This window comes from Cydia strobilella, chromosome 3 (genome assembly GCF_947568885.1).
Source record: "Cydia strobilella chromosome 3, ilCydStro3.1, whole genome shotgun sequence".
NCBI classification, from domain to species: Eukaryota; Metazoa; Arthropoda; class Insecta; order Lepidoptera; family Tortricidae; genus Cydia; species Cydia strobilella.
In genome coordinates, this window is record NC_086043.1 from 22,734,966 (window position 1) to 22,747,891 (window position 12,926).

General features: G+C 37.5%; 1 protein-coding gene across 1 annotated transcript in view; it reads right to left on the minus strand.

Moving 5' to 3' along the window:
- Nucleotides 1-12,926, minus strand: part of LOC134756152 (uncharacterized MFS-type transporter C09D4.1) — a 53,019-nt gene that overhangs the window by 3,985 nt on the left and 36,108 nt on the right. The window contains exon 4 of the mRNA XM_063692981.1: nucleotides 209-350. Within this exon, the coding sequence (XP_063549051.1) occupies nucleotides 209-350 (142 nt within the window). The remainder of the gene's footprint in view (nucleotides 1-208; nucleotides 351-12,926) is intronic.

Below are 12,926 nucleotides of genomic sequence, written 5' to 3' on the forward strand. Positions count from 1 at the left end.
ACATTAACTGGAAATCAGCCGCGATTTGGTTGATGGTACCGGCACAGTTTATAAAACAATACAGTCATTCGACGAAGCCATCTAGACAGGGCAATCGTCCGGGGCGCGAGGGGTGTACCGCGCGCACCCGAGCTGCATACATTCGTCATTGTTAGTAGCTCGGTACACGTGGTACCCGTTTTCACAAACATTGTCACTATCTACTTACACAACAAGATGAAAACGAAGAGCACACTGGTGACGCCAGCGACCAGGTAGAACATAAACTGGAAGTCAGCCGCGATTTGTTCTATGGTACCACCGGCTTTTACGAACATTGGGGGCAGCACGAAGCCGAGTGCCACGCCGAGCTGTGAACAAAACAGGTTGGTTAGTTATATATTAGTGTGAATTATCTGAGATGATTTTTTTGGGCTCGGGCCCTAATCTGTTAAACAAAAGGTATTGTTTCCTTTACGCAGTGGTTACACTGCTAACTGCTAATAGCCCTGGCATAAGTAACGGGAACAAGCCCGTTTAGGAAGCAAATTTACCATTAATTTTATATGGTTCAAATATATAAAACAGCCTATCCGGAGATAACACGGTTTGTTATCTCCGGATATAACGGCACCTTGCATCCTTACAGATTTTATTGCAGTGGTTTCGCAGTGAAATGTCGTTCTCGATTACTGCCAGAAGGATCATGACTAAAACCCCTGGGGTGTTCCGACGCTCGCTTTTGGGCGGGGTTACGGGAACAACTTTGCAGACCTCCGAGACCCCGGCGCCGAGAGGCCGGCGTTGCCCTTGCGGGCCCATCAATCCATCAATTTGGGGCTGCTCCAGCAGCCTACTCCGCTGGAGGCACCTCGGAACACTTGAGGGCCTTCTAGCTCGGAAACCTCTTTAGGCGAGTGATGGGGCTCCCGACCCATCACTCGCAGGTTCTGTCACTCGCAGATTCTGTCACGCAGTTTCTGTTAGGGCGGCAGCATTCGGGCTGCGAAGGCTCTTCGCCGCTTGCCTGGCCTCCTTCGGCGCTGAGGGAGCGAATGCCAGAAGGATCATGACGCAACTTGACGTGAGCTCGATCACGTTTTGCCAAAATCGCCAAAATCGTTTCATAATAATACGCTTCTTGGATACCTGAAGGCCTAATAATCCTTTAATCAGCCATAATTAGACCATCATTAGACAAACATCATTACTACCACACTGTATTCAAATCAAATCGAGTTTATATTACATTATTATTACAATCGAAAAATCTCTTTACATAACAAATTACTTTTTAAGTAATGCTTAATTTGGTCATTTCTAAATAGTCAAATTCTGCCTTTTGCACAATGAAGCCGCTCATAATATTTATTCACATCATTTTATTTCACAATTTTTATTGCAAGCAATACAGATTGACACTGAACAGCGTTGAAGACTGCAAAGACCCTGATCTACCCATGCTTGAAGATATGCCGTTTACAGTCTACTACCAAGTTTACAAAGGCAGCAAAGGATATCTTCTACTTAGAGGAAACTTGACTGTTAAAGAAGACATTAATGGAAAAGATTTGAGAGGATCTTTTTCATATGGTATTGAAACTACTGCTGGGACGAATTGGAGGTACACCATGACGAATCTAAACTGCACTAGTGGCATTACTAAAGCGTTGGTAGGTGCGCTAGGTATTTCTAGTAAAAGGTGTTATATTAAGAAAGGAACGTATAGTATAAATGATGTGGATTTTGATGCCGTGGATTCGGCGTTTTTGGGATTCCCTGCGAGGGCCTATGGGAGGTGTCAGACGAAAATCACTGTGACCACCAAGACGCATACCCTACGATGTTGGCTGACGCACTTAACTGTGGTGCCATTGAAGAAAATAGTGTGAATCGGTTTTTGGCAATTATTTAATTTTTCTCAAACATGCAATGAAATATTAATATTATGTTCCTTATAATAGGTTTCGAAGTATCACGTTTCAGGCGCGGTAGACTAGCGGTATTTAGTAAAATATCAAACAAAATTGCAGACCTAGGCTGGCAGTGGACCCGGGTATGTCCTTAAACTACGTCCAAAAGAGAGGTATGGGCACTATGAATGACATCTCGCTTTGTGTGGTAGGGCACAGGACAGCGGATGTCATTCCAGATCTAGAGCAGAGCCCAACTAGGGAGGTACCTCCACCTTACAGAAAACCGCAGCCAAATAACACTAGACCCTACTAATAGTGTTGTGTTCCTGCCGGTGAGTAAGGTTGCCAGAGCTCGAGGGAGAGGAGTGTTAGGGTCGGCAACGCGCATGTAACTCCTCTGGAGTTGCAGGCGTACATAGGCTACGGAGACTGCTTAACATCAGGCGGGCCGTATGCTTGTGTGCCACCGACGTAGTATAAAAAAAGTGCTTTTTTTAATTTCCATTTCTAAGATATTTGTGACATAGCATTATGGCATTCAGCCATTTAAACAAAAACTATAGGCAGTATTTGCTTTATGGTCCGTAATGAATGACATTCTGCCTATAAAAAAAAACAATAAAGGATGTTTGCTATATTTTGCAGTTTTATTTATATAAAATCGAAATGAACATAATAAATAAGACATCATTAACGAACGTCAATAATTTTAAATTATAATTTTAACTTCACAAATAATAATTTAAATATTTCATCTAAATGTTAGCGGTAACAATGTCTACTCCTAAACACGCGTAGGTATTTTTTTAAATTGTTATAGAGGCAAAGTTGAAAACGCGTTGTTGATTTTGTTATTTAATGTAAGTTCCGAGTGTTCCGACGTAAATACTAACGAAAAAGAGTGAGGCTGGCCTCACTACGTTCGGCTTTATTTTATTCGGCTGGCAACCCCATTAAAGCGTTTTTACTTCCATCCGATATCGGATGTAGGATCCTACATCCGATATCGGATCTGACAATGTGAAAACGCTCTTACAAGCAATAAAGTGGTCACGTTGTTTTATTTTTCGTCTTTTGCACTCATAAATTTTCATATAAATTTACATGATGGCTTTCCATAAGCATACTTCAATTATAAGTGTAAGCGTCATTCTAGATCTGTGGAACATACAGTAAGCATATAATAACTCTTCTACTTCGTTACAAGCGTACAAAAGCTTCATCGTGACCGTTGAACTTGAAATAAAGCAGTTTGTCTAACTTACAACAAAGCTCCGGGTTTGGTCCGCAAGGCTTGCTATTGTGCGCTAAGTTTCAGGCCGGGAAAGACATTACTGCCGGGTGAGTTAATTTTTTGTGGTAATCAAGTAAAAATGTCGTCAGGTAACCGTTTCAGGAATGATTAATTGTGATGTCTCTGTGCCGGCAGGTAGGTCTAAGCTACATTGCCCAAAAAAAACACGAAAATTTTCGGGTGTTATCTACCTTTTTAAGTTCTGCTTCTTGCTTCTTTATATTAAATAGGTATGTGTTTAATCGCACTTAAACTATCGTGAGACATATTTCAAAATATTTATCAGTACGGTTTTTACTCACTATTATTTTTAGTCGCTTTCGGCGACATGTTTCGGATTCTTTGGGAATCCATCCTCAGGCACGAGTGTCCGCGGCGGGTGTACGTCGTGCGGCCAAACATGTCGCCAAAAGCGACTAAAAATAATAGTGAGTAAAAACCGTACTGATAAATATTTAGGTATGTGTTTAATTAAAAATAAAGCGGTGTAAGTAGGTACCTACTCTTTTTAATCACAAAAGTCTTAGACGCGCATATCGAAACTTATACCGTTTTAACTATTATAATAATATTTAAACCAGCACTGTCTGTACTGTCGGTATACTCGTAAATCTATTTTGAAATAGAAAACTCAGATAGCATTATGAATTTAAATTCCGCCTGCGGCAGTGTAGGATTTCCATTTTTGTTTCAGGTGAAATATGTGTATCCCTGTTACTGACTGGAACTGAAAGTAGATATTTTGGAGCGAGTAAAACAATTGAAAACAAAAATTCCCCTTTTTCTTAAGTTCATATAAAAATTGTTATTTAGGTACAGTCGCCATCAGATATATCGGAGCGGCCAAGGTGCTCACAAATATCTGAACACGCCTCTAGTGTCAAGGCGCTAGGTGCGTGTTCAGATATTTTTGACCACCTCGGCTGCTCCGATATATCTGATGGCGACTGTACTCGGATCACATTTCAATTTAATTAAACCACAATTAAATCTTATAACTCATTAAAATTACATATAATGTACTGTAAAATATTTGTAATAAATTTAGGCATATTTTTTCCCGGTGTGGTCTTTTCAGAATCTTCTTTATTTTAAGTTACTGTACTCATGAAAAAGGTAGGTACTAAAGGCGTTTCAAAAGGTAAATTGACCTAAGTTAATAAAAATGCTTATGCATAATTTCCGTAAGGGTCTCTTGGGCTCAATTTGATTTCCTCAGAATTAAAAAGGACCGGACCCTTAAGGGCTGTTGTGGTAAATTAGCTTCCCACGGATATTTACGAGTAAAGAGATGTTACAGATTTTGGTACATACTATGTATAATTTGTTTTATATAACTGTATTCTGTTAAAAAGTACACACGTAACGATGCCCTATGTACTGTGTACGAATGTACTGTGTACAATACATTCAATAGTAGGGGAAGGGCGGGTAAACACGAACGCTGAAACGCGAAATTTTATCAAAATATTTAAGGCCATTCCATCGGTTTGCCGCTGTCTCTGTCACATTTCGCAAGAAAGAACGGGAAAGATCATGTGCGCCAAGTGTCAATTTTGATTGAATTTTGTCGATTTTTATTTATTTTAAAAACGTTACCCTACAATATCAAAATTCGAAAGCTATGAAATTACTATTTAAGTTAAGAGTGTTTTTTCTTCTTTTTTGTGTATAGTATCACATAATAAATAACCGAGTAAAGTTGGATTAAAAGTCCGAGTTAGAGGTTACTTTGGGAATTAATTGTATCGAGCGAAGTGTCATAATTCGTGTATCGGAAGCTATGATATTAAAGATAATATAGTCAAGAACTACATATATTTTTTTCACGTCTACGAATATCAACGCCTCTTAGAAAAACAGGATCATATATAAGGAGATTTTTCGCCTTCTGGCTCAGGGAACCGCCTTAAGAAAATAATTGGATTTGTTCCCAAAGTTGTGTTCGAATTTAAACTATCGTGAGACATAGGTATTAACTTAGCGGTTTCACTCACGTATTTTTAGTCACTCGCGCGACATGTTTCGGAGAGCCTAAGTCTCCATTTTCAAGCACTAACAGTGCCTGAGAGAGTAGCGGTCGCGCGAGTGACGAAAAATATGTGAGTGAAACCGCTAAGTTACTTAGTCAAAGTTGTGTTGTTTATTAAAATTAAAAGTATTTCTCCATTTGACTAATTCTCCATTAAAAAAAGTAATTCTCCATTTTACTTTTGTTTAAAATGGACCCACAAAAAGTGTACAGACGGGAAATCGTCTTCACTTGGCTAACGTTGTGATTTTTGCCGAGTATTATTTTTTTATTTAAGTGTATTACTGACTAATCTGTCGAACATGATCTTATTTTTAGGGTAGTCTGGATCAATTGTGAACGATTTTAACTGTCTCATTAGGTGTTCGTGACTGCCCGACCAGTGTCGGGTAAACACGAACACTAAGAGGTTTTGTTTTAGTTATAAAAGTTGATTAAATAAAGAGAAATTAATGCTGTTGATTGTAGTAGTTTAAAGTGCGATAATTTACCGTTCAGAAGAAGCTTTTACAGTTAAGCTACAAATACTCTCTTTCGTTTTATTTAACTCCCTTAGGTGTTCGTAATTACCCCGCCTTCCCCTACATTGTGCAATAAAGGAGTCGAAATTGTTAAATAGAATAGAGAAACAAGGAATCTGAGGTTTAACGATCAATTAATCAATCAATCAATCAAACAATGTTTTTATTTGTTAAACATAGGTACATAGGTGTTACAATTAATTACTTAGAATCACTATGTCTTACCAGCGTTAGGTATACAAATATGTTTGTGTTGGTAAGTTTAATAATAAACTGCATATATTTTTTATATTTATGGTTCCACACTCCAACGCTTTCAAAAAAGGCGCAAAGTTAGACAGCAATTTTTGCTCATTTCTCAACAAATGCGGCATATAATTCCACTCAGTCCCACCTACAAATTGCGAATTTTCGACAAGATTTTATATGAAATGTCCTTGAAGAACAAAAAAAAATTTAACATCCATAGTCGCACAGGTGGTTAAGTAATTGTATACATTCGACGGCTTACGGACGAAAATGTCATAAAAATATAACGTTCCCGTACGGAAAGGTCCAGATCCAGTGAATCGAATGAATGTGTTTGTTGCATAAGCCACTTATAAATACGATACGAGTTTCCGAGGAGAATATAAATGCTTCTACTTATTCTGTGAAGGCTTTTAAGAGAGGCTATTTTAGATTATCTGCAGCTGGCCTGTTTTTAGAAACGTTACGAGTCAATGAGGGCTATCGTTTTTTTGCTCACCAGTTGGCGCCTCTGTTGATGGTGGTCCAAAAGACTATAGAACAGCTGTCAGTCATTGAAGTGACAAGTGACATTTGACATTTCGAACTATGGAATAGACCACCATCTACACTAGCGCCCCTAGCGGCGAATTCATACGCGTTAGCCCTCATTTGACTGCGGATTTGAATAAAAATATATTAAACGACTTCATAAATTTCTATAGATATGCTATGAAATGTATTAATTCTGAAATAAAATAAATTTAATTGGAGGTTCTCAACTTTTTCTTAGTGTGCTAACTCAAAACTCCGTCATTTCTCAATTTTTTTTTTATTGAAAGTACCTACGTACAGATTGGTCCCATTTATGTCAAAATTCAGTTCACATGATGAAATCCACGAGAAATCGAGAACTCCTTAAATCTTAAGTAGACCATTTATACATATAGTGTTACATAATAGTGAGTGGTAGTAATAGTACTTCTAACAAACCACTTTGATTAAAATGTATTCTTGTCGCTACTGTACATTTCATTCGATATCTGTACCCCTAGTGTACATTTCATTCGATAGACATACGCGACGTACACATTTGCGTTACGTCTCATTTTGTATAAGATTTTGAGTTTCCAAAACGATCCGCTTGACGCGCTGTTCAAAAAACTTATAAATTTCATTTATTATAGTTCAGTTTGGGTCGGAAACGCGCATGTAATATCTCTGGTGTTGCAGGCGTCCATAGGCTACGGTGACTGCTTACCATCAGGCGGGCCGTATGCTTATTTGTCACCGACGTGGTATAAAAAAAGTATTAGGTATTAACTCAGTTTGTATTGTAAACACGATTATAATATTTCGAATAACATTTTGTGTAGTAAGATTTTTCTTTTGAGCAATAAAAGTTGAATAGATAAATAATAATATTCTCGATACCATAGAACATAACGTTCTATTGTTATTGTTTTCCTCCTGCGACACTACAATCACATAATACAGCGATTTAACCATTACGATCAGTACTGTTTCCTGCGCGCCAACAATTTGATGATTCCATGTCACGCACGGGTGATCAACTAAAGGAGCTATTCATATCTGAAAATACTGTGTAATGGACACTAATTCCTTTTCACATTACCTACTCGGAAACAGGCTTTTTCTTTCCTGCTAGAAGGGATCAAAGTGGCACTTTTCTTCCCTGCTAGGAGGGATTAAATTACATAATACTTTTCTGTTCTAAATAATTGTTCATCATACCAAGGCATAACTAATATAAACGCATGGAAAATACTAACTATAAAATATCAAACAAATCCAAACTAACAGATCCAAATAAACGTTATTAAATATTTATCTTTCTAAATCATAATTTGAAAGTCAATTCTACCAGCTAACATAAGAAAATAACTCAAAATTTGCATTTGATTACTTTTCCTCACATGTGGATAAAATGCAACTGTCTTATCAGTTTTTGAACAATCAAAAGAGCCTTTACCAGCTGGTGTGGTAAAAAGTAAATTACATGCAAGTTCTAACTAGTCTACGCCTCGCTTAAGGCGGTAAAAAGACAGAAGTTTTATCAATAGTCAAGTATGCGTAAGTTTCTACATAAACATGCATAATGACTCTCAAATATGTTACTCACTCCTAATGTGTAATAGAATCTGATGTGTAATTGTAATAATATTACAAGACCCCGAAATAAACAAGCCAGGAAATAAATGAAGTATGAATGCGGATCAGGAAGTAAACATTTTGATATTAGTATGCGGAAGGCTTAAAAACATACCGATCATGCATCAGTCAAAAGCACTTTAAATTTGTATATACCAAAGATAGATATAACTCCGTAATAGATGGATACAGTAAGGAAAAAACGTGCCTCGAAAATCAATAAAATTTGATTCTCGTTCAGAGGGCGCTACTAGTTTTGGCCTACTGTCGTATAGATGGCGTTGGCGGTTTCGTTTGTTATTTAACAATTTTAACGCATATCACTGAAAGAACAGGGTCAAAATCATAAAAATAATTAATGCAAATAAAAAAAATCATTTAATCATATTTAAATACATTTTATCGTATTTTTATAAATCTTCATTTTTAGTTATAAAGTGTGTCGATAGATGGCAGTGAATTTACTGTGGTTACAAAATTTAGTATGATAGTACCGCGATAGCACACTTTAAAACTAAAAATGAAGATTTATAAAAATACGTTAAAATGTATTTAAATATGGATAAATGATTTTTTTTATTTGCATTAATTATTTTTTCAACACACTTGCTCAAAACGACGTTTTTATTCCATCGATTTTTGGCTCATAATCCTAGATATTAAACACGCGTGCTCTTTCAGTGTAATATTCCACTCGTGCTTTTTCATTATATTATCCGACTGAGTTAAGAAGGTAACTGATTGCTAATAATATGCATGGAAAGGGAGCCTTCTTTAATTGGTCGGACTGGCGGGCACGGGCGCGCCCGACCGCCTGCGCGGTGCGCGGCCCGGCCGGCCCGCCCGCCGCGCCGCCCTCGGCCAGGGCGAGGGGCGGCCGGAAGTATGACAGACTATGCAAGACACAATACTAACTGTTTTAACTATAAAAATTTGATTAATATGAAAGTTTCTTTTTTTTCTCGCAAGTGTGTTGAGAAACGTCGTATGAAACACGTGTGCATTGGTCATTACACACATCGGCTTTCTTATTGCGCGCTCGCTTACAGCTCGCGCGCACAATATCGCCTCGTGTGTAATGACCAACTTAGCACACTTGTATCATAATGTACTATTATATGATTTTGGCCTTTGTTCTTTCACTGATATTCGTTAAAATTATAAATAACAAACGAAACCATCAACGCCCTCTATACGAGAGTAGGTCAAAGGTAGTGGCGCCATCTGATTGAGAATCAAATTTTCGTGATTTTCGAGGCACGTTTTCCTTAGACTGTATCCATCTATTACGGAGTTATATCTATCTTTGGTATGTGCACTCTGGCGGCAGAACATTGCAGTAATACTCCCTATTGGCGCGTACCTCACGCACGAATCAGAGTAAGCGATCCTCAAGGTCGTATCAAAATAAGATCAAAACCGTTACAAATATTTCATGCAGAATCGGGCTTTGGTCGGTATTTTTTTTTAGTTTATTTAGAACACAAGTCACATATACAAATGGATTTAAAGTACAAATGTACTTAACATACTTAAGAAACAGACCTGAAGGTTCATTATTAAGTACATAATGTTAACATACTAAACAGCAGAGATAAAAAGAAGATCAACGAAAAACATGAGCCATACCTAGGTAGGTAGGCTAGTAGGTAGGCCTACCTAGGTAAATTGACTAGATTTATGTTATAGTGACCTATTTTTCAGAAGATAAGTAGCTAGCCGTACTCGTACTTCCTCATGATCCAATCGTCACGCGTCCCGCCGCTCGCTCCAATTGGATAATCGCGAGATCAGACGTCCAATTGCACTCCGTGATTTAGTGACAACTGACAATTGTTCCGTGTGTAGGCAACACCGGGTGAGGAAACAGATCATATCGTCGCCTGCACCCATAGTATAAACTTTGCTTAGCATGTGGCTAGGTTGATCTGTGTAAGATGTACCCTAATATTTACGTTACACGTTAAGCCCAAGGAGGCTTGTGTTATGGGTACTCATACATAAATACTTAAATACATAGAAAACACCCATGACTCAGGAACAAATATTTGTGTTCATCACACAAATAAATATCCTTACCGGAATTCGAACCCAGGACCATCGGCTTCGCAGGCAGGGACACTATTACCCTCTAGGCCAGACCGGCCGTCCCAATAAATGACACCCTGCGATAACTTTATTTATTTAAACCTTCTTGCACTAAAGAAAAACTTAATGTGCAAGAGAACGCCATGAGGCATTATCTACCAGTCAACTAACCCTTTAGGCATTATACAATATATGGTAGAAGGGATACCGCCGTTTAGCCAAAATATTTTTCGCCAAATTTCACTTCCCAACAAACTTATGGCATCAGTTTCATTTCCCAAATGAAATTTTAGCAAGTTTTTTACTTCGCAACCATTTCATTTCCCAACCCCATATTGCGAAATGAAAATGACGTACTAGGTTGGGTTAGGTTAGGTTGGATTATGAAAATTTGCGAAATGAAATTTTGCCAAATGATAATTTGCGTAAAATAGTTTGGGAAGTAATACTTTGGGAAACGATTTTTGGCAATACATTAGTAAACCATGGTAGAAACACAGACGACAGGCGGTTTTATCGCTAAGTAGGTCTCTTCTAAAAAATAACTAGTGTCCTGAATACAAAAAAACCAGCCAAGTGCGAGTCGGACTCGCGCACGAAGGGTTCCGTACCGTTACACAAAAAAACGGCAAAAGATCATGTTTGTTGTATGGGCCTAAATATTTATTCTGTTTTTAGTATTTGTTGTTATAGCGGCAACAGAAATACATCATCTGTGAAAATTTCAACTGCCTAGCTATCACGGTTCATGAGTTACAGCCTGGTGACAGACAGACAGACGGACAGACGGCAAGCGGAGTCTTAGTAATAGGGTCCCGTTTTTACCCTTTCAATCAATTTCAAACAGCAACACTACAACTTTTAAAGAATTGCCTTGCCTCTATAAAGACCCAATAGTTCCGAGCTATTCTTAAGTTGTTTATCTAAAAGGATGATATTGGTGTCTTCCCGTCCCCTTCGGTCCATCCGTCTCCTACACAGAATAAAGGCTACACGGATGATATCACAAGTCAATCACACATTGTTTGATGTCCTTGGCCTGTTTGACTTGTAATTCTTAGGCTATAGGTTATTCAATCTTTTTCCCCTCACTAGCTCGGAAAGCTGTCCGTCGGAATCCTTTAAAACAAGCGGGTATAAATGCATTTTATCCACTAGTGGGGAAACTAATTTGACCTCAACTATACAATCCTTTCGCTTATTCGTGTTTCAATTCTACACTCGCGGGTAAAATACAACTTTGCACCCTCTTATATCTGAGAGGCATAAATAATTGATAACTGGCAGTTCATTCTCCATTTAGTATTATTATGCGCCAAAATTATAAACTGCATATTTTCAACCGCAAAATCCAATCAGTAAATTTTTCAATATTTTTCGTTGCAATCCAGGTTACACTCGGGCAGTTGGCATGTTAAATTTTTTCTGCCAAGTAAAACAAAAAAACAAGAACTAACAAGCATATAACATTTGACAAGTTCCTATTTGCAAGCTGTTCTTTTCGGTCTGTCTGTAATAAAACATTGAATTTTGCTATGATTTGAAATAGTTTTGCGTAGGACGAGTCCCAATGTTCTCTGCTCTGAGTCGACTCAGTTTTTCACTCTTATAATTAAGTCTAAACTCAAGTTCTTTTCAACTTGATAGAGACACGAGTCTTCTGTAAAGACTTGAGTCCTTTTCAGAAAACTCGATTTTTAGGGTTCCGTACCTCAAAAGGAAAAAACGGAACCCTTATAGGATCACTCGTGCGTCTGTCTGTCTGTCTGTCCGTCTGTCACAGCCTATTTTCTCCGAAACTATTGGACCAATTAAGTTGAAATTTGGTATACATATGTAAGTTTGTGACCCAAAGACGGACATGTAACGTAAACAAATTAATTTTAAACATGAGGGCCACTTTTGGGGGGTAAATGAGAAGATTAAAAAATAAAGTTTTTCAAACTATATCGTGTTATATATCAAATGAAAGAGCTCATTGTGAGAATCTCAAATATATATTTTTATAATTTTAGGATAAACAATTTAGAAGTTATTCAAGAAAATAGGCAAAAAATGACCATTCCCCCCCTTTATCTCCGAAACTTCTGGGTCTAAAATATTGAAAAAAATACACAAAATAGATCTTTACCTATAGATTACAGGAACACCTATTAGAAATTGCAGTCAAGCGTGAGTCGGACTTAATTACTTAGTTTTTGATCCGACCCCTACGGGTTTTTTAAAGACATACACTCACGTTTCACATAAAAAATACATTGTTTAAATTGTACGGAACCCTTGGAACGCGAGTCCGACTCGCACTCGGCCGGTTCTTTTTAAAACAATTTTGAAATGCATTGTCTTTATGTTTATTTGTGGATTAGGTACACAAATCATACAATACCGCCTAATTTCTTTACTGTTATTTAGGAAAAACCTATAATTAATATGCGAATCAAATTATATTTTCTTTCCTTAGGCATTCACATAAATCTTCTTTTATCACAATCATAATTCAACCCAACAGAAAATAAATTACGGCAAATAAGCCAATCTTGCCTTATTACCTGATATCGGCCATTTTTCATCATATAATGAAAGAGGAAAAATAGCGAAATAAGCAAGCAGCTTCCACTAATCAATATCAATAACAAATGGATTTCAAAACAACACCATTATATCTTTCTCTCAAACACGCAAAGAGTAAAAATGTT